At 42.6% G+C, this 22,273-nt stretch overlaps 1 protein-coding gene and 1 long non-coding RNA gene across 6 annotated transcripts in view; one reads left to right on the top strand and one right to left on the bottom strand.

The window, feature by feature from the left end:
* Positions 1 to 3,963: 3,963 nt before the first annotated feature.
* Positions 3,964 to 22,273, top strand: part of LOC103378377 (neprilysin) — a 24,023-nt gene continuing 5,713 nt past the window's right edge. For 2 of the 4 annotated variants that reach the window (XM_008309566.3, XM_025054903.1), the window contains exons 1-17: positions 3,964 to 4,912; positions 9,573 to 9,749; positions 11,006 to 11,041; positions 11,363 to 11,524; positions 15,115 to 15,195; positions 15,306 to 15,401; positions 15,491 to 15,609; positions 15,777 to 15,845; positions 16,386 to 16,520; positions 16,789 to 16,890; positions 16,995 to 17,131; positions 17,531 to 17,624; positions 17,901 to 18,029; positions 19,262 to 19,360; positions 19,938 to 20,015; positions 20,138 to 20,241; positions 21,206 to 21,264. In XM_008309566.3, the coding sequence (XP_008307788.1) occupies positions 4,870 to 4,912; positions 9,573 to 9,749; positions 11,006 to 11,041; positions 11,363 to 11,524; positions 15,115 to 15,195; positions 15,306 to 15,401; positions 15,491 to 15,609; positions 15,777 to 15,845; positions 16,386 to 16,520; positions 16,789 to 16,890; positions 16,995 to 17,131; positions 17,531 to 17,624; positions 17,901 to 18,029; positions 19,262 to 19,360; positions 19,938 to 20,015; positions 20,138 to 20,241; positions 21,206 to 21,264 (1,720 nt within the window). In that variant the 5' untranslated portion in view covers positions 3,964 to 4,869. The other 2 variants (XM_025054901.1, XM_025054902.1) reach the window with 2 other exon arrangements.
* On the bottom strand, positions 15,421 to 22,273 carry LOC112486922 (uncharacterized). Of its 2 annotated transcripts, XR_003049511.1 has the most exons (7): positions 21,845 to 22,273; positions 19,321 to 19,412; positions 19,084 to 19,199; positions 17,882 to 18,723; positions 16,378 to 16,448; positions 15,622 to 15,687; positions 15,421 to 15,497 (listed from the first exon to the last, which is right to left on the bottom strand). It is a non-coding gene; the product is annotated as an uncharacterized LOC112486922 (long non-coding RNA). The 2 variants fall into 2 exon arrangements; XR_003049512.1 differs by lacking the exons at positions 17,882 to 18,723; positions 19,084 to 19,199; positions 19,321 to 19,412; positions 21,845 to 22,273 and adding an exon at positions 16,606 to 16,781 and having other exon boundaries at positions 16,378 to 16,499.

Raw genomic sequence — 22,273 nt, 5'->3', positions numbered from 1 at the left:
AAACATGCCTTACTATAGCCTTGCTTTCACGAAATATTCAAACAAATAGTTAACAATAATAAAAAGTAATTTAAAAAACAAAACCTTGTCTGATTGTCTTCTTCATACAACAGAACTAACTGTTGTCTGATTGTCTTTTTCATAAAGCTGGATCAACTGTTGATGGACTATGGGAGGGAGACACTTGTGTCTGCAGGTCACCTGAGCACTCATGCTCCTCACTAATATTCCCCAGGTCCAGGTGTCACACATTAGCTCGGTTTCTGGTGCTCAGATGACAGATTTATAGTCAGGCCCAGTGTGGACTAAAGTGTTACAGATGCTTGTCCATAAATGAGGACAAACACTTGGTCCAAGGTGTCCTCAAGCACGTTAATCAACAACATGAAACAATGAAACAGAACAATGTGTGTCGGACAGTCAGAAAACCTCCCATCGTCTCTTGGGTTCACTTTGTGCAGATCTCATTAAACCCTGCACTTCAACAAGATCAACCACTAACACTAACACGTTGTTGAAGACAGTGTTCATAAATATGTGGGGTTTGTGGGGGGGCTGCAGGCACCAAAAAGGCTTTGTTTCAGCAGGTCAGATCGTCACAGAGAAGAAACATGAACCAAATGTATTCTGTTGTATGAATGCCCTTCATTAAATGAGGAAAAAACATCTCTGTTGTAGCTATAGGGTTGGGGGGGGGTGTTAATGGGGGGTGACGGCTCATTCCTCTCAGCGGCTGTTTGCAGCGTGTTTTCTTTTATTAAAACAAACACCTGTGTCTGCTGCAGTTTAATATTGTGGAGATTCATCTGCTGCAGGGGTAACTGTAGACACCTGCCCAACACCTCAGCACTGAACATGTGACTTTCCTGTTAGAGCTGCAGACAGCTGTGGTATCTGACCTCTAACAGACTAGACCTCAGTCCTGTATGCAGTAAATATAAAAACAGAGACTCTCAGTCAAAGATCAGAGCAGAGATTCTGCAGCTCCTTAATCATCAGCCTGGCCGACACCTCAGGCTGTGATGTCCTTGGAAGTTCAGCCGCCCACCCTCCAACCCCCGTCCATCATTATCATCAATTAGCGGTGAATAACAGTGGGAAGAGTCAGAACTTCAGTGGTTTCTAAAAATATAATCATGGATTTTTTTTCAGGTCAGACTAAAGAGGGTGTTTGAAGCCAAGACAACTGTCTGTTAAGGAGCACACGTACACACGTACACACACACACACACACACACACACACAGTCTACATTTCCAACCTAAGACCGGCCTAACTGTCTGCAGCTGAGGTTTGATGTTCTCAGTGTGAGTCGGTGAAAGTTATTATTATGACTTAGATTCCAATTAAAGATGATTTGTCCTTTATTTGTTTCTGTCCCCCTCTGACCTGACTCTCTAATCCTAACCTGTTAACCTTCTCTGCTGATTGTCTGACCAGTGACTGACCAACCCTGTTAAAAAACACAGAGGAAGACATGGACGCTGTGTGAGCTACGGAAGCCCAGCAGGACACTGAGTCCATGTTACTGAGTTCATGTTAGATTTAAGAAGCCAGTGGACAGAGGCTTTCAAAGATGAGCTTTAAATCATTTAAAACCATTTTTGCCTTGAGCCTGGACTGAGTTGTGCCTCTGCTGAGCCGACCTCCCCCCACTGTTCACTGTCTTGCTGCCTCGCAGTGAAAACTCTGAGAGAATGAAAGACACCGTCCTCTTGTGGAGGGAGGACAAGGAACAGACAGTCGTCAACGTCAAAGAGTCAAACCGTTTTTTAAAGGAGAGGAAGTAGAGCACGTCGGACCAAAAGGAGGTGTAGGAACGTCAGCCAACTCTAAACAGTACCAACGACTGTTTACAGAGAACCACATGTGTTGGTGCTCGTCTGAAGGACGTCTGTACACAGACAAACCCAGAAGAACCGCAGAACCCAGTCCAGGAATCTGTGTGTGCGTCCTGGGAATTGGCCTTGACGTTCTTCACATTCTTTTTATCAGCGGTTGTTCCTGTTAAATGTATCTTCAGGATTATTGTTATCGTTGTTTTTATCCCAGACTTCAGCAGAGACAGAACCAGATCCAGAAACAAACATCAACAAAAGTCAGTCTTTGTAGAAACAGTAGCCTTACCGTCTGATGGTGAAAACGGCCCATGGCCGACTGTTCCTCATTCCTTCCCTTTAAAAATGAACACTTGTGATTTGTGTTTGTCCGTGTTTGTGTTCTTTAACACCTGTCAGTCCAGGAGCAGGGCAACTGAAATCAGTCATCTCCAGGAGCCAATAACACTCTGTGTTTGTTGAGAACAAACATCTTGAAAGGCTGACAGACCAAGTGTGCTGAGGTGGGGTTTTATTTAAGAGAACACACTGAAGACAACGAGATCAAACAGTAGAAGAAGAAGCTTGTTGACAATTGAACCGCATGGATCAGCTGCTGTGAGAAGTGGATTTGACTCTGTCTCACTCACAGGTGGAGTCCACGGAGCACGGAGCCAAAGCAGTGTGGAAGCTGTGATGAAGAGGTGGAGGAGGGTCGCCTGATCTTTGACCCCATCTGGTAAAGAAGGCTCTGTGGACTGGTGGTTGAACTGGTTACCCAGAGAAAGTCTGAGTCCAAACCATGGCAGACCTGCACAGAAAACAGTCCTGATCCCTGACTGTCCTCCAACCCTCCCTGGGTCTCTAGACCAACGCCACACAGGACTGACACAGGAAAATGACTCCAATTAAAATGGCCTTCTGTTTTTCAAACACTGTCCAATCACCATGCAGAAGATCAGCCCTGAGACATCACTGTAGTCCCAGAGACATCACTGTCGCCCCAGACACATCACCGTCGTCCCAGAGACATCACTGTAGTCCCAGAGACATCACTGTCGTCCCAGACACATCACCGTCGTCCCAGAGACATCACCGTAGTCCCAGAGACATCACTGTCGTCCCAGACACATCACCGTCGTCCCAGAGACATCACTGTAGTCCCAGAGACATCACTGTCGCCCCAGACACATCACCGTCGTCCCAGACACATCACCGTCGTCCCAGAGACATCACTGTAGTCCCAGAGACATCACTGTCGTCCCAGACACATCACCGTCGCCCCAGACACATCACCGTAGTCCCAGAGACATCACCGTCGTTCCAGAGACATCACCGTAGTCCCAGAGACATCACCGTCGTTCCAGAGACATCACCGTAGTCCCAGAGACATCACCGTCGTCCCAGAGACATCGCCGTCGTCCCAGAGACATCACCGTCGTCCCAGAGACATCGCCGTCGTCCCAGACAGATCACCGTCGTCCCAGACAGATCACCGTCGTCCCAGACACATCACCGTAGTCCCAGAGACATCACTGTCGTCCCAGACACATCACCGTCGCCCCAGACACATCACCGTAGTCCCAGAGACATCACCACTGTTGTCTTAACTGAAGATGAGAGTCCTGGGAGTTTTATCCACTCAGACTCCAGACAGGTGTTGTTGTTGTTGTGAGAACTTTTTCTTTTCTTTTACCTGCAGCTCATCTGAACTCCTCAGAGTTTACTGGGTGTGACCCCTGGTGACCTTTGACTCTGTGGTCAACAGTGAGGTTTTTCCACTTGACCCTTCTGTAAATTTGATTTAAGTATTATTTCAACATTTCTATGTTTAAATTTGCTGGATTTACAGATTTTCTGAAGGCCGAGGTGCAGCAGTGATCAGCAACACCTCACTTGTGACGTGACTGTGCCGCACACACTGACTGAAGCAGCCAGTTGACGTCTCTCTCTCTCTTTATATCATATGTTCTTCTTTGATGACGTGTGTGCTAGACATGCTGACGCTCCACAGTGTGTCTGATATATTTAATGAATGTGTGGGACATATTTAGTCTTTCTGGTCGGCCATGAATACACAAAGAAGATGCACAGCTGGGAAACAAATGCAAGTTGCTGTGTTAATGGGTTTGAAAAATAATCTGAAAAGTAACCAAACCCGTGGAACAGGGTGATGATGTTTGGAATGAAACAGTGTTGGAATAACTTTTACTTGTAACTAATATTTGTATAACATTGTCAAACGTGTCCAACGAGGGGGCGTTCATGTACAAAGGGAAATATCTGACAATAAAGGCAGTGAAACAGAGCGTTTGGATCAGGGCAGTTTAGACAGGATTGAAGCAGTGCTGTGATGCTCTATCCTGAGGGTGTTACAGAACGTTCTTTAAGAGGATCTGATTTAATGGACAGAAAAGGACCATAACATGTCACCTTTAACAGATAACAATAGAAAACCTTACAGAAAAACCAACAGGCTTTAATCACGTTCGGAATCGTTTAAAAACTGATCTAATTTCCCTTGGTGTCAAACTGACCACAGGAGGCAGCAGTGGACCAGCAGCTCCTGGGTGTCTCTAAGCTAAAACCACATATTACCAATAAATTCTTGTGAATTATTCCGTTTTTAAGTTTGATTCTGTTACTAAGGACTTTTGGTCTTAATGTCATAGGCTGCTGGTTTAAAAAAAAAACAGGGAATGAAGAACTCATCACTCGTCCATTCACTGCCTGTTTAACCTATGTGTTCATGTTCATGGTGCGTGCTCGTGGGCGTGTACGCGCGCTGGCGTGAGCAGCAGCAGCAGCAGCGGCGGCAGCGGCGGCGGCGGCAGAAAGGGCGGACCATTTGGACTCGCTTAAATCCACAGACTGCAGGAGCAGCAGCTTCACCATCTCTTGGACCGACACACAACCTCAGACCAGAAGATCTTCAGCCCGGTCCACATCAGACCAGTCCCCACCATAGCAGACCTGCTCCACCTCAGTGCCGGAGATCGATCCCTGATCAGCAGGATTTCAGGATGACAATCGATGACTGATCAGTGGATGTGATGCCCATTTATATCATCGACCGAAAATTTCCCGACACATCTGGTGAGTTGACTCGCTCTCTTTCTGTGCGCGTGCGTTTGTGGGCTGCGTGTTTATGCGTTTGCTGAGATACATTTGTTTTTAGCGTGTGCGTGTCAACGCACCGGGCTGACACACAGAAAAGCGCGTTAATCAACAGGAGCTGACGCACCTTTGCTACAGGTTTGACATAAAATGAAATCAACCTCCTTTCATTCTGACGTCTCTCGTGTTTACTTGTACGACAGTTCGTATATTTTACAGACTTATTAAAACTACAACCAGCAAATTATTAGATAGAGAAGACAATCATGTGTTTTCCTCATTTAGTCTATTTTTGTGAAAAAGACACGGCAGTTTCGAGTTCTGACCAAGAGAGGGCGTTATAGCAAAGTTTGAACTTTTATTACTTTGGCTCTTTTTTAAAAATGTACCTTTCTTTGCACAAAGGTTAGTAGTTACAGCTACCTAGTGCTTCAGTGTTTTGGCTGACCTTTAGCTACTTCACGTTCTTCACCAAACTTTTTCTTCGCTAACTTTTTGATATTATTTTAAAGTTTCAGACAAATCTTAGCTATTTTCCATTTCATGTAATCATGCAATAGTTTCCTTCAAAATGTTTTTATTTATTGCTAATAGTCCTGGCTTTGTTAAAAGTTGTTTTGACTTTTAGCTGTTGCTGTTCTTTTTGTGTGTGAATATTTTAGTAATAGTTCTTCCTCAGAACCTTAGTACAGAACCCAAACAGCAGTCTGTGTGTGAGTGACTTGGCTGGAATTCTCTACTGATTTTTCTTTTTTGGAAAATTGTCAAACCATCAACTGACTGAGCTGTTGGTGTTGTTTTACTTTATTAAATAAAGTGAGTGAAACTTACGTGTGAAGATGAAGAACAGGCAGACGGACAAAGAACCTGCAGGAACAATGAGCAGTTTGTTCTGGGAGGTCACCTCATGATTATAGTGAATAATCTCCTGGGAAAGGATGGAATTTTTGACTTGCAGACAGGAATCATTCCAAACCTGGTCCTGGTCCATTCCAGCTGTCACTGCTGTGACAAACAATGACAGACAAGAAATTAATCTGCTGCAAAAACATCCCGCTCATTCTCTCTCAGGGACTGTGCAAAGTACCAGAAACTGTTTTTTGTTTGTTTGTTTGTTTTAATGCAAAAACTAGTCACAGGAACTGAGACTGTACCAGGAACTTGTGGAACTCTTAGCTGGAAATAGGGAGAGGTGTTTTCTTTTTTTGTAATTGTAGCTCCACACATAAAGAATAGCCTGTGGCCCCGCGGTCACAGGGTCAGGTTTGGACTTGTAGAATTGCTGGTTTAAATCCTGACATCCATAAAAGAGCAGCAGCAGGTGGGCTCCACTGTACCACGGAGTCTGGGACTTTTTTGGGGCTTGCTCAACACACTGCTGCAGATCATAGGATTTAAACCAGTAACCCTCCCATCATCCTCACCATGTGACCCCCCCCCTGTTGCAAGGAGCTATGTGTGTCTCACTTTCAGGAACTGAAGTTTTGAACAAGGGATTTTGTGTTTGCTTCAGCAGCTAGTACCAGTAAATCAGAACCTGATACTAGAATGTGAGTGTTACCACAGTAACAGTCATCAGTACCAGGACAGATTCAGGGACTACCCTCTAGTACATTTCTAGAACCAATCTCAGTCCCAGGAACTCTTGACTTTGGTGCAGTTACTATTCAACTGTTTACAGTTTCAGATGTTCAGATATTTCTGGACGTTCTTTTTCATTTCTTTACCTCTGTCTTCATCCTCCTCCTCTTCCCTCAAAACCTGCATGGTACTGTACTGTACTGTACTGTACTGTACCATACTGTCTCAGATGGTGGTTTATTAGTACTCTGCCTTATATATCAGTACTAGGGTACAATGCCATATATAAGCACTACAATACATTGCCTTGTATCTGTACTACAGTACTACTGTTCTCTGCTCTCCAGTATACCTTTAATAAGTACTACAGTACACTGCTTTACATCAGTTCTACAGTACTCCACCTTCTATCAGCACTACAGTACTCCATCTTGCATCAGTACTATAGTACTACAGTGCTCCTCCTTGTATCAGTACTATAGAACTACTGTTCTCTGCCTTGCTTCAGTACTACAGTACTACAGTACTACTGTGTCTGTGTCCAGGTTTCTCGTGCAGAGGTTCTGTGATAAAAGTGTCTCCTGCAGCAGAATCTCTAGCGTCAACCGTCTCCACAGTCCCGTGAGATTGGAGACATGTCATGTGCCTAATTGAGTGTGAAGAAATAACAGGAATGTGTCCTAGTTTGACTTAAAATAACACCTTCTGTGGTCTGTCATTTCTGAGCCAACGCTCGGCAGCTCCTCCGAATCCCACCGACGTGGTCTGAGAGTGAGGAGATTAGACCCCAGGGTCCAGAGCGGACGCTTTAATAACTTTTCTAATGACTTTTTTGGACAGAAACATGAAGTGAATACTGAGTAAAAGAAAAACAAGGTTTAGAAAATGGTTTCAATACTTTAGATATCAGCAGAGTTGATTTAACGTAAATGTGAACTTCTGTTCAGACCCAAACCTGGACCTGAGTATTTATTTATATTATTATATCAAATTATTTTTTAATCATTTAATTGTTGAAACCCTCTTCTAATCATTCACCTTGTTATTTTTTTTTTCTGTCCAACCTAAAGGTATTTCTGGTCTAACCCTGACCAACGTCAGTACTTACTTTACAGTCACCGGGTAATTATTAGTGACATAACATGGATTGGACGGAAGTTTAACAACTATCAACGGTGGGACAACGTCTCAGTTTGTGAGATGACGCCACAAAAATGTCCAAATGCTAATCAGTCTCACACAATTAAAAACGCCACCTGTGTGTCTATGGTTGAGGCAGGACATTCAGCCTGAGGAGGAAGGCAACATAGAAGCACCAAAAAATATTGCATTTCTGGAGGTGGTTATTTTTCTGGACTAACTTCAGAGTTGGAGTTGTCCCTCTGGTTTTCTTCTTATAATCAATAAGTTGTGCAAAAATGCTCTTGTTTGTTTGTAGGCTAACCTTAACTGATCTTTAGGACACTGGTTTCTGAGCTGACTTTTTCTGGGAAAGGTTCGTAGCAGATATCTTCTGGATAACCTTGGAGCTAAACGTTCACTTCATTTCTTGCTTCAGATGATGTCTTGGCTGACTTCTTTTTGAGCCTGAACTGGCTTCTACCTTTGTTTTCCTTTTTAACAGCAGGTTATCGTTTGGACTCAAACCTCAGGCACTTTCTGATATTTGCATAAAAACAGTGCTTTCTCTAAAAGTGCTCTCTGTGAAACACTCCAGTGACTGAGACTGAGACCCAGACTCCTCATCATGATGAAGGACCTCCAAGTGGCTCTTAACACCCCCCCCCCCCCCCCACACACACACACACACACACACTCCATCAGTCATCTGAGTTTCTATTACACCACTTTGTCTTCATCTCCTGTTTCCTTTTTAAAGACCTCTGGCAGCGTGGAACTTTGTTGGAATGCGACATGTCAGGAATTGGACAGAATGAATTTATAAGAGAAACCTCTCCAGGCCAGGTTTTATTGCTGCTCTGGGACTCTAATGTTTTTGCCTGTAGATTATAAAAACTAAAATAATATTGAAATAGTGGCAGAGTTTCTCAGGATGAAGATGAAGCTCTCATGGCAGCAGTCTTTTATTTCCTCCATATTTATTGTTTGTGTTAAGGTCGGTGTGGACGGAGATGTGGAGCAGGAGGTTTTCTGACTTCAGCCTGAAGACATTACCTTATATTCAGCACTAGTTAATTTTAATTTTTTTTTTTTAAAAGCTGCAGTGGAAATATTTTACATTGGAATTCTCAAAGCGACTTAAGATGGAATGGGTCCAGATCTGGATCTAGGTCCTGGATCTGTCCTACCTGGACCTGAGCTTGTGAAAGAATATTTATATTTTTATATGTGTATATATATATATATATATATATATATATGATTTCGTGTGAATTAGGGCAGCATCTGTAGTTTCGAGGGTTTGGCTATGAGTAAAATATTTAGCTAGTTAAACAAAAAAACCTGGCTAACTTTTAGCTAGATTTGACCAGAAAGGTTTAGATTTAAAAAAGAACAGTTTCTCTGTCTCTGCTGTAGGAATCTTTTCACAAAGAATCACACTTTCTTAATAGGGTTTGGTGTGTATGTGTGTGTGTGTGTTCCACAATGGATTAGAGATTGATTGCCTGCAGAGAGTCTTAAATGTTTCAAAGGTTAACTTTGAAAGGTTCCACCTTTAGTCCTTGAGAAATTTGAAGGAATCTGCTCCGGTCCTTTCCCCCTGCGTCTCCCCCCCAAAAAAACATTGTTAATTTTTGGGGGTCTCTAAATTACTCTAAATTTCTTTTTAAATTTAATTTAAAGTCAGTGATTTTAGCTCACAGACCAAAGTCCATAGAGAAAATCAGTGATTTTCTCACAGAGACACAGGAGCTGCTGGTTCACGGCTGTTTGAAATCCTCTCAGTGAATAACATATAAAATATATATAACATACGGTATTTGAACACGGTGATGGAGGGTTTGCATTTTGCTCCAAATGATGTTTCTTTTCCATTTGTGGACCTCAGATCTGTCCGCAGTAAATGTCCAGCTGTTCTTCTTCTTTGTTCCTGCAGGTGAGTTTATGCAGCGGGCAGGTGAAGGAGGAGACCTGACCATGACGGAGAACAACTCCCCAAAGTCAGCAAAGAAGCCCCGTTGGACGTCTTTGGAGATCGGTCTCATCACCATCGTCTCCTTGCTCTTCGTCATCATCGTAGCTCTAGTCATACTGTTTGCCACACACAAGACAGGTGAGTTGATGCTGGGATTTCAAACATCATAGAGCATGGAGGAGGAAGAGTGATGAGGAAGGCTGCCTTACACGGAGTAGGGAACTGGTTTGAAACCTTTCTCTCCAGGTTAGGTTAGGTTAGGTTAACGAACCAATCTGCTGGTTGTTGACACGCATTAACTTGTCTGTTGCTAATTATTGTGTAAACACAGCGCTATGTGTGTATCTATTTCCTTCTGTTCACACTTTAACAGTTTACTGCTGTACAGCTGTGCTGCTCCACTGCTGCACCTTAATGAACTCATCCTGCTCACTGAACTACGTGCCAAATGATTCTGTTGGTTCTCTTTTTAAAAAGGGTAACTCAGCTAACACCTCAGCTAACACCTCAGCTAACACCTCAGCTAACACTGAGCTGTCATGTGGTCATTTCAGATTTGCTGCTTTGGCATTTGTGTTACCTTTGAGTATCTAAATTAGAGCTGCTACATAATACTGGTAAACTGTTCTATTCTATTCTTTTCTATTCTGATACAAAGGTACTGAACAACGGTCTGAAGAACTCCTAGAACTGATCTCTTAGATGAGACGTATCTGAAGCTCAGGCTCCATCTGCTCATGACTCGTATGATTTTAAAAAATGTGAGGTGTATTCAGCTCTAAAATCCCCTTCTGAAGACAGGAGTAGCTCCGCAGCGCCTCCTGTGTCTGTATTGTAACACTGTCCTTTGATCTTTTCCTTTTATTCTTCATATTGTGTCTAATAATGGGAGGTAACGAGAGGACAAAACTCCAGCCACAGCTAATTCTTATTCTTCTGATTCTTCTGAGGCTCCACAGCTCCACCTGCTGCTGCTGCTGCTGCTGTCGTCTCTCTAACATCTGCTCCAGTGTTTGATGAAGTACACTCTGGTCGCTCGTTGTGTTTTTCACAAACATGTAAACACCTGTGGGTGTAAAAAGCCTTCCTCTCGGCGTTTGCAGCTGTGAGGTTACGACAGCGTGCACGTTCATTCACAGTGTGATGTGGGTCCAGGTGCGTGTCGGGTCAGGAGCAGGTTTTTCTGAACAGCTTGTTGCTGCTGCTTGTGCTCTGGTTGATGGATGTCTTAATGACAGATGGAGAACAGGAGCTGAGAGAGATTTAGAACTGACAGCGTGAAAAATGGAGCAGAGACGAGGAGAATCAGAAGCAGGAAGTAGAATGAAGGAGTCACAGGGGAGAGGAAATAAGTCTGCTGACTCACTGTTTTTTCCCACTGTCTGTTGCTGCAGGTGAAATATGTACCACAGCTGACTGCACCCAGGCAGGTGAGAAACACACACACATGCACCCTAAGGCTGTAATCAATCAAAGAAGGTCTGCTGTGAAATTCTGACTAATAATTGACTAATCACTGGGTTTACACCTAAATTAACTATAAATAAACATAAAGACTATCAGTCTATTTTTTTTAACAATAAATCATTTTTTTCTCTAATTACTTTGGACTGAAATTAGTGACACAGCCTGTCAGCTCTGAGAGCATATTACATCACATGCATCTGCACGACATCATAGCCCATGATTTCCCAGTCAACTCACTCAGGTCGAATGTCATGAATGTCTTCCTCCTCTGTGTCTCTGTGCAGCCTCTCGTCTCCTGGAGAACATGGACATGAGTGTGGAACCATGTGACAACTTCTACCAGTACGCCTGTGGTGGCTGGCTGAAGAAGAACATCATCCCTGAGACCACCTCCAGATACAGCACCTTCGACATCCTCAGGGACGAGCTGGAGGTCATCCTCAAAGGTCAGAGGTCCACAGATACACAGTAACACACCTGAATTGAATTCCTCAGCCCAGCACCAATTTAAACAAGTCCAGAAAAGAGTAAGAAAAAATTGAACATTGAAAAATACGTGCGTTGTAATGCATGAATCCCAGTCTGACACACGGCAGGAGAAGCCCATCCCCTCTGTGATTCAGCTGACAAAGAATTTGACTTGACTAACAGCTCGGCCTCAGTTCTGAGATGTTGGGAGACAAAGTCAAAGTTGAGATTTTTGGAGGTCAAGTTGGAGAGTTGAAGTTGAGATGTTTGGACGTGAGCTGGGGAGAGATGGTGGAGATGATGTGTCAGACATGAATCTGACCTTCACCTCCTGTAGACGCTTGTTGTTCAACCTGAGTCTGTTTGAAGCCGTTCTTCTCCCTTGGCTTCAGTTCGTTCTGAAAGGTGGAGAAATGTGACAGTGAGTAAAAACATGGTGATTATGAAAACCAGAGCATGAGTCATAAATGTAGTCCTGGAGGATTATGGGTAAAATAATACATTTGAACCAAAGCAGTAAAGGTTGCTCTATTATATCTAATGCACACTCCTCGGCTCTCTCTCTCTCTTTATGCTATTTGCTGTCTCTCGCCCCTTGTAAACTCACACACTGGGGAGTGGAAGAGGAAAAACAAACATCAGTCAGTTTTAACGTGCACACAGCACATTTCTGCAGCGATCTTCTCTCTCCGTCTAATGTTTGTTCAGCACTAAAACAGAAAAGATTTATTTTTATGTGATATTTGCTTCCTTTTATGGAAATAGGCAGAAAAAAACAACAGTTGTGTGAATGTGAGGAGGTTAAAGTGAAGAATTATGGAGAACCTCAGTGAAGGTGCAGCAGATCAGACCACCTCACTGTTGAATGTATTCAATAGAGGCTGTGTAAAGGCACAGTTCTGGATTTGATTGTGTCCTTGTATGAAGAGTCTCTTTAGTTCTTTGTCAACTATCCTCTAAGAGTTGGCAGATTGTATTTAACAGCCAGTGAAAACGTTTAACAAGTAAACCTGGAGATGACTCAGAGTTAGACCAGCTACTACAGAACTATTTAAGATTTGGCACAAAGATCTAGAAAAACAGCCTAAAGGAGAGAGAAGTTAGCAGAGAAGCATCTGTGCTGTGGGTAAATATATAAATTTCCTTCTTCTGTCAAAACCCGCTCCAGAAGTCTTTCATAACACCGGGCTAAAGTGTTTCCTCAAAAACATGTCAAATAAAAATCTGATCAGAGATTTGAGTCCAAGTTAAATGATGTGAGTTTGAGGAGCAGCGGCTCGGTTCCAACAAAAATGAGAAAGAACTACAATCGTTTTTCCAGCTCCGCTGACGTGAACCTGAGACAGAGACGGAGACGGAGACAAATCATTCACTGATGTTTAGACAAACAGATTTAGTTTGGTCTAAAACTTGGACCAAAAAGTTTTGATCTGGTTCAACTGATAATTTAGAGTTTGTTTTGTTTTATTGAATCTTATCTACATTCACGGCCGACTGTTTATGTTATCTGTGTTTGGTTAACAGTAGAGCACAGCGACGTCTCTGCGACCGCAGCGATGTCTCTGCGACCGCAGCGACGTCTCTGAGACGACAGTGATGTTTAGCAAATACCAACTGGACAGCAGTAGAAGCAAACATGCACAGACACGTACACAGACGCGTGCATGTGTTTATGATGTTGTAACCAGGTCAGATCCTCATTAAGGCGTTTTACAACTTTTACGACAGCCTAGAACAATCTGAAGCATTTACAGGCCAACACTAATCTGCTGCGTCATAAACACGTGCATGCAAACACAATACAATAACATTTTCCTCAATGAGCTCTTCAACAACGGTCCTGCTGTCCAGGTGTTTCCAGGAGCCTGACACGGCCAGGCATGTGAGGTCACATCCAGGTCACTGTTGAGTCTTTCACCAAACCAACACTCGAGTCAGTGAGGAACCGTGTGTTTGAGAACAGGACGCGTTTGTGGTCTGACTGCAGATCTGTACCACCATCAGACTTTCAGAGGATCAGGTCTAATCTTTAACACACTCTCTTCTCTACACACACCACAGCTTAGAGGGAACATTCAGGATTTGGTTCTAGTCAGTGGACTGTTTACCAAAAGCTAAGTTCTTCAGCTGGGCTTTTTCACATCCACATATTCAATGTCAGGGGAGATGTTTGGTTCCTCAAGACACGACCTGTGCCTTTCCTGAAATGGTTCCATCGTGTGGATCGTTTTCTGGGTCTGACTCCAGAGCAGTTGGCTAGGTTACCTTACCTGTTTGAGAAAGTGAGACTTCAGATGGAACCATAGATTGAATGGATGGATGGATGGATGGATGGATGGATGCATGGATGCGTCTTTTGATCTCTGAAGCTTCTAGAAGGTCCTGAAGGTTCTGTTGAGATAGATATCATTATCAGAGACCAGGGTCATTTCCAAAGTATTTTCACTTCATTTATTCAAGGCCTGAATATAGAAATGTCTTCACTGTCTGTTTCATTCACTGCTCAAACCTCTCCAGACACTGTGAAAAGCTGTGAAGTGGCTCCCTGGAGCAGATCAGTCAGGTTTAAGATTCCATACATCCGTAAAAACAGTTGAGTGAGAATAAAGTTTCCTCAGGATCTGAATGACAAGACATTAGTTTTAATTTGCACTTTGAACAATTCTCTAACTTATTTCTTTATCCAGATTTAAATCACACAGACATGTCATGCTATCACAGTAGAACAGTAGATCAGAGGAACAGTAGAACAGTAGATCAGAGGAACAGTAGAAAAATAGATCAGAGGAACAGTAGAACAGTAGATCAGAGGAACAGTAGAAAGTAGATCAGAGGAATCAGAGGAACAGTAGAACAGTAGATCAGAGGAACAGTAGAACAGTAGATCAGAGGAACAGTAGAACAGTAGATCAGAGGAACAGTAGAACAGTAGATCAGAGGAACAGTAGAACAGTCACCTTTTCAACTATTTTAAGAAGCTCTACAACGACTTTTATTTTGAAAAGTCTCTTCACATGAGTCTGCAGCTAGTTTGGGAGAGAATCATTTTTCAAACCAAAACATCTTCCACTCTGATAATCAAGAAACATAGATGGACGGTCTCTAACCTCAGACTAAGCTCAGACTAACGTAACACAACGTGACCTGTCGCTGTGGAAATCCCTGGATGTGGCAATGATTATGAACATTGATGGTTGATGATTCTCTGAGGTCATTTTTGAATTATATTTGGTTTCAAAGTGTGAATTACAGGTAAGATCTTTGTAAGGCTGGGTTTGTCTACACGGAAGAGAACAATCTTTTCTGCTTTTGTCTGTTTTGGTGTGTATGTGTGTGTGTGTGTGTGTGTGTGGATGGTAACTGGGTCTCACAGCAGGGTCAGGTCTTGTTGGGGTTTGTTCTCCTGTGTCCGTCTGGTTACTTCTACTCGACCTATTTTGAGAAGATTTCTTTCATCAGTCTGTTCCACAGTGGGCGGAACTTGATGGTCCAACATTGTCCCAGTCTGACTCCATTGACGCTCATGGTTTTGTGTGTGTGTGTGTGTGTATTATTTGGATTTTTCCAGGTGTCCTTGAAAAAACAGTGGAGGGAGAAGCAACTGCTCTGGTAAAGGCCAAGACTCTGTACAAGTCCTGCCTCAATGAGAGTGAGTCTGCAGGAAAGTCACATGATAAGTCACTCCCCAAAAGAACAAATGTCAAACTCAGATGCTTAAAGATTAGAAAGTCTGACTTTTGTCTTCAACCCTAATCTAAGGTTTAGTTGAGCTCAGAGGAGGAGCTCCGCTGCTGGAGACACTGCCGGATGTGATGGACTGGCCAATCGCTATGGACGACTGGGAATCCAACTACGGTTCAGTATCTTCTTAGAACAGACACAGACATCGACTCTTCTTCTTCTTGCTCTTCTTACTCACTTGTCCCACCTGCCGCCCCCTGTAGGTCAAACCTGGAGGTTGGAAGATGTCATTGCTAAGCTGAACGAGAAATATGGAACTCAGCTCCTGGTGAACCTTTATGTCAGCACCGATGACAGAGACTCCAACTCATACATCATTCATGTGAGTTCTCACCTCAACGTGCTTCTTTGGAGATGTGTGAAGAACATCTGAGGCTGGAGGAGGTTCCTCCAGGGCTCTCTGTAGAGAAAGAAACGTTTCTAGATATTAAGACATTGAAAAAGGACGTCAGCACAGTTTCTTCTCTGTTCGTCCCTCGTCTTTTTCAGTTTGACCAGCAGAACACTCTGGCCCTCCTGTCCAGAGATTACTACTCCTGTACTGGACAGCACGCAGAGGTCAGTGCACAAGGCACAACACAAGAAGAGTGTGTGCCGTTTTTTTTTCCAGTGTGGGTGGGGGGGTCGGGGGGGGGGAGGAAATGAGATGTTGGAGGAAGGACGGGGCCGAGACATCGGCCACTAAATCTAATTGGTATTTATTTGTGTGGTGAATGATCAAGGTCAGTGAATCAATCAGGACCAGATGTGTGGACTGGACCACACTCTTTTTTATTTATAGGCACTGAGTGAGTGTGTGTGTGTGTGTGTGTGTGTGTGTGTGTGAGCCAGTCAGTTATTGTAAATGTATAGACAGGAAGGGCAAAAAGTCTTTCCAGTCTTTCCAAACCCATTCAAGCTGTTCAGCTTCTTAAAGAGCCAAAGAGTTTTTTTGACATTGTTTTCTCTCTGGACCAGTTGGATCACACTGAGGTCCAGGTTCTGAGGAGACTGGTCTTACAGTGATTTTGTATCTGTGTTGAACTGTCAACCTCTGGACTTGATTGTCCAGGGCATTCTTCTGAACAAGTTTAATTCTTTTTATACTGACCTTGTCAGAAATGCCAGGCCTATGAGCAGTTCATGGTTGACCTGGTGAAGCTGGTCCGCTCTGACCGGGGTCTGGAAGTCAACGAGAGCCGTATCAGAGAGGAAGTGGTGCGCATTATAAACCTGGAGAAGGACATTGCCAATGTAAGTTTTCTCTGTTTCTCTTCCACCGTCTGGAGATATGAATAAGTGTTGGTGTCTGAGAAGAAGAGTCTCTGGTCTTCCCTACCCTGACTTTACTCCACAGATGTCCCTGAGGTTCCTTCTGTCTGGGTGCTTGTGATTCCCTAACTGTTTCCTCCGATCACTGTTGTCTTCACTTGCTCTGCTCAGGCTGCAGCTCTGACACTTGTAGACCTAGAGCTGTGTGACCTGAGTTCATGTGTGAGTATCCTGTGTCTGTGATTCACAGGCCACTGATACTCCGGAGGATCGGAACAACCCGGTGTTGAACTACAACAAGATGAAACTGTTGGATCTGAGCGCTAACTTCAGCCTGGAGGTGGAGTCACAGGTGAAAGAGTCACATCTGTATCCTCATAAATTCCTTCTTCCAGTCTGTACTCCTCATCCTAACGTCAGTGTCTCCTCCTCCTGCTCCTTGTGTGTGGAGGACAGGTGTTTAACTGGAGCTACTTCACCTCCAGGATCATGGACTCGGTGAACATCAGCGTTTCTGACTCTGAGAACATCATCAACTACGCTCCCAACTACTACAGGAGACTCAGCCTGGTGCTGCCCAAATACACCAAGAGGTACCACACACAGGTCCACAGCCAGGAACTGTAGTACTGTCTGGTACTAGAATGTGGTGTAGCACCGAGGAGATCAGACTGTGTTTCACTATTTGAGTTGAATTACTGAAGATAAAAGAACTTTTCCATGATACTCTAAATTGTTGAGATGCACCTGTGTATATTCCTGGTACTGCATCTGCTGTTCGTCATTTCTGGGGCCTGGTATTCTATAGTTGTTACTGCTGTTTTTCCTAGTACTGCTTAAGTTCCTGCTCTTCTCTCTTGTTCCTGATTGTAGTTCCTGCTCCTGTCTGTAGTTCCAGTTCCAGCATGATCATTGTTCTGTTGCTGCAGTATACTGATTCCTTGTGTGCAGTGCTCCTCCTCTGAGCCTCCTCCTTGTCCTCCTCCTCACAGGGATCTCCAGAACTACATGGTTTGGCGTTTTGCCATGATGGTGGTGGAAAGTCTGAGCAGAAGCTACAGAGACACGAGGAAATCCTTCCACAAGGTGAACTGAATCCTGCTGGTCCTGATGACTGTACTGAGCACCAACGCCGCTGGTGCTGAGATGTCATTCAGTTCAATTCAACCCAATATAGTCATTTATCTTCTACCATGGTTAGCTTGTTGGTGGTGGTGCTTGGGGGACTGGGGGGATGGGGGAAGATTTGGGGAGCAGTCATCAGAGTGGAGCGTTACACCCTGGATTGTTCTCCAGTCCTTCACAGACAAACAAACAAACAAGCATTCACACCATACAAATACCTGGTACTTGTTCCTTCAGGTTCTGTACGGTACCACGTCAGAGGCTGCAGTGTGGAGACAGTGTGCTCTGTATGTCAGCACCAAGATGGAAAACGCCGTGGGTCGTCTCTACGTCCAGGAGGCTTTCTCTGAGAAGAGCAAAGAACTGGTCAGTAGATGTTTCCTGGATCTGACTTTTCATTTTTCTATTGTCCGACCTAATAGTTAAACTGGTCTGGACCAGTGAGGGGACCCAGAGAAGTCTGTTGTTTGTAATTAATCCCATCACCAGTACTGTATAAAGTGAGTTCTTCACACATGTTCTGTGAGAACATTGGTGTTTGTTCCTCCTGGGGGCTAATACTTGAGTCCTGCTCTGACTTTTCAGCTCAGCCTTCTGTTTATTTTTACACTCACTCCACTTCTTCTGCCCACACCACCTACACTGAAGCACACACTTCTCTCTGTGTTTGAGTGCATTAGCTTAGCTTAGCATCAAACATACAGTGGTGTCAGTCAGCCTTCACCCACTGCTGCATCTGTATGTGCTGAAAGTTCTCAAGAAAGAAACAAAACTGTCAAAGTTTAAAATATAAAATATAAAGAAATAATAATAACATTTATTCATGTAACAGAGGATTTTATCCAGAGGGAATTACAAGAGGAGGATAAATAATCAAGCTACAAAGAGGAACTCTTGAAAGAGACACTAGTTAGGAAAGTGGGACAACTTAACTGGTGTGAGAGAGCAGAGGAGGAGACAAGTGCAGAAGGAGAAGGGAAGTGGAGGACAGTGATTGGGCAGGAGGTGCTCTCTGAAGAGCCGAGTCTTCAAAAGCTTCTTGATGACAGGCAAGAAGTAACTGTTGGCATAAAAACTGCATTATAGTGTCTATATTAAAAAATAGCCAAGAATTAGCCTAAAACTAAATATTAATGAAGTCACTTCAGTCAGTCATGAAGTCGGATTAACACAAATCCACATAATAAACCTCAAGAAAAAATAACAAATTCACTGAATGAAATCAATAGAGAAAACAATAGATGTCACAAATGTCTAAAGTTAGCCAAACAATAGCATATGACAAAGCTAAAAACAAAAACTAACTAGATCAAAGTTAGAAAATAATACACATCGTTGATAATCAAATTCTCCTCTTCCCCCTTGTTCTTCTGCTTCTCCTCCTCCAACATGACCCCCTCCCCTCCTTTTTAAACCTTACCTGCTGCAGGTTTTTTCCAGCTCTCCTTCTCTCCGTTAAATTAATAAAAAATGATTTTCTCCTTCTTTTCTGTCCAACCTCTCACCGTCAGTATTCTCTTCTGTACAACGTTCCATCTGTGTGTGTATTAAAGAGTTTATTTCTACCTTCATTTGCATTGTTTGTGTTTGTGCTTCAGATGGAGGAGATGATCAGAGAAATCAGAGAGGTGTTCATCAATAATCTGCAAGAACTTACCTGGATGGATGAAGAGACCAAGAAGGCAGCAGAGGAGAAGGTTCTGTGCATTCTTAAAACTGAACATAGTCCCAACCTGATAGTCCTGAAGCCTAGGGTTGAACAGAAAGATCTCAACATTGTTAAAAATAACTCCAGAATCCTTCATCATCATCACTGTGGCTAAAAATACAGAACAACATCTTAAGTCCAACATGCTCCTATAGAAGGAGCTAAAAGTTACTATAAAGATATTGTTTTTACATTGGTATTTAACACAAAGCTTTGTTAAAGAAAAGAAATGTATGACAAGATCCAGACAGTTGACTTCAGTTAGCCAGGACTTTATCTACAGGTCTAGAAAACACCAACAAAACTAGGCAAGGGAGGTTAAAGGTCAGGGGCTGTGAAGTCCAGACACAGAACTGAACTGTTAAAAGGTTAGCTAAAGGAAAGGTTAGCCTAGAAATAGAAAAAAGAACTTCATATAATACACCTGTAGGTGGTGCACACCCCTCTAAACATATTTTACAGGAGATGAAAATAAAATGCTGATCAAATTATAAAACGCTTTTGTTCTTACACTCCAACTGTCTGATGTACTTTTTCTGACTAATTTGTGGGTTTTTTTTATTCAGGCCAGAGCCATTCGACAGAGGATCGGCTACTCTGAAAACATCATGAACGACAGCTACCTGAACAATGAGTACAAAGATGTGAGTGTAGGAGACTGACTGTGATCTAAATTAAAAAAGATCTCTGATTGTTTGGACCGTGGACAAGGTCTCTGTTCAAAGCTGATCTCTCAATGTGTGTGTGTTTTGTGTTTTGGTTCTAGCTCAACTACAGCGCAGATGAACACTTTGAAAACTTCCTTCAGAATCTAGAGTTTGTTCAGAAGAAACGCCTGCGAAAACTCAGAGTCAAGGTCAACAAAGACGAGTGAGAGATTTTTCACACACACACACACACACACACACACAGTTACAAAGGTATGAGGAGTGAAGCAAAAGAAGTGTTTTGATAATATAACTACTCCTGTTTATTTTATATAATCATTATAATTCAGTATAATTATTATGTACCTCTTTTGTATATAATCATTATCAATAATTCACATTCAATAAAGTAGTGACTGCAGACGACTGTAGAAAGTATTGGACCTTGACAGTGTTGATGTTCTGAAGCAGTGAAGTCCCGGCTAACTGTGTCATTTGTGATGTAAAACAGGAGTGTGCACGTGACACTGTGCACTGACTTCCCACCCACACACAAACCTACTCACCCAGGCTCTTCAGCCTTTTCTCTGGTTCTATTTTTAACCAGCTCTGATCCACAGAAGCTTGTTTTACATTCAGTCTAAACATCTGCAGGTTTGGATTCGAACCTTAAATATTTGAACTCACAACCTATTATTTCCTTTTCTACTAAAAGAGTATTTTCATATTAGATTAGATTTAATTTCATTCATCCCTCACTGGGATCAGTTCTTTTACACTGGAAATCATCTTCACATTAGCCCTTTATGCTACTTTGGCTAACTGGTCTTTTTAGGCTACTTGTTTGTTTACGCTTCTTATTCTGCGCTGCGTGTGTACTATTTATACTTTGGTACTACTTCAGTTCCCTATGATACCTGTCCTACTTAGGCTACATGTGCTACTCATACTACTGTGACTACAAATGCTGCTTTGGCTATTCAAGCTATCTAAGCTACCTATGCTACTAGATAATTCAGCACCAGCAGCTTCTTCAAATACGTAATTACTTTATGAACATTTTTTCTTTCTTGTTTACAAAAGTCTGTTTTTAAAAGTGTTTATTTTAAAATTTCGTTTTTATAAAAGTCTGTTTTCTTTTACAAAAGTCTGTTTTTAAAATATTAACCTGACTTCGTGTCTGCCAGGTGGGTGACTGGAGCTGCTGTGGTCAACGCCTTCTACTCTGCCAGCACAAACCAAATTGGTAAATCTCATGTTCTCATTGACAATATTTGTTTAACCATTCTGTAACTTCTGAGATGTACATTTTAAATATTATTTTATTTAAAACAGTTGGACACAATCTTTTCTGTAATTTTTTATACATTTATACCAAGTGTTCACTGAACTAGTTATCCGTTGGCTGTCAAAAGCTAGCTAAGGCTATTAGCTGTAGTGGCTCCCACTGATCTGAGACTAGACTAGTTTCTGGATAATTTAATTAATTTAAAAAAAATTAATTAAACCAGTTTTACTTGATTATTCAGAAATGTGTTAGCATTTAGCTAGTTGCATGATGTGTATTTGTTGCTTAGGCCTTCCCTAGTGGCATCCTGCCTGAATAAATCCACATCTTAATTATGTCTATAAAAAACATCAATATAAAGAAATGTAATGTAACAAGTCGTTATTTCTTAGATAACTCATGTAGCCATAACTCTGCCGTTACTAAAGCACCAAACCCACAAAGCCAAATTCAGCCACAGCTGGAACATAATGTAGATCAATAGCATAACATAATACAATTACAATATTATTAAAAAGACAGGATTCATTTTACTCACCGATACTTCTGATTATTTGAGGACGAAATCCATCCTCCTTTCTTTCCTTAAGATGAGTTCAACGACTCTGATGAACAGATTGTCCATGTGTTCCAGTCCTAACAAGTCCTTTTCTGTCTCCACCCATGCTGATGATGACAGTCCAGTCTGTCCTGTCATATTTATGGAATAAGTTTTAATTCACTCCACACTGAGAATATGAGCATTTAGCATGTAGCTTCATGTAACTTCTGCCTTCTTTTCTTCTTCTGTGGGTTTGATTCTTGTGGGTTTCATCACAGCCACCTGCTGGAGTTGTTCCCAGAGACACTGACCAAAGATCAGAACAGAACATTTGTACTGCTGTCAACCATCAGTGACTGCACTTTTGCCCTGGATGCTTGACCTTTGTCCAGTCTTTGTGAAGACAGTGTTTGTTCTGTGTGTCTG

The sequence above is a fragment of the Cynoglossus semilaevis genome, chromosome 4 (assembly GCF_000523025.1).
Source record: "Cynoglossus semilaevis isolate Cse_v1.0 chromosome 4, Cse_v1.0, whole genome shotgun sequence".
Classification (NCBI taxonomy): domain Eukaryota; kingdom Metazoa; phylum Chordata; class Actinopteri; order Pleuronectiformes; family Cynoglossidae; genus Cynoglossus; species Cynoglossus semilaevis.
Note: the sequence above shows the minus strand (reverse complement) of the source record. Positions and strands in the feature narration are given on the sequence as shown.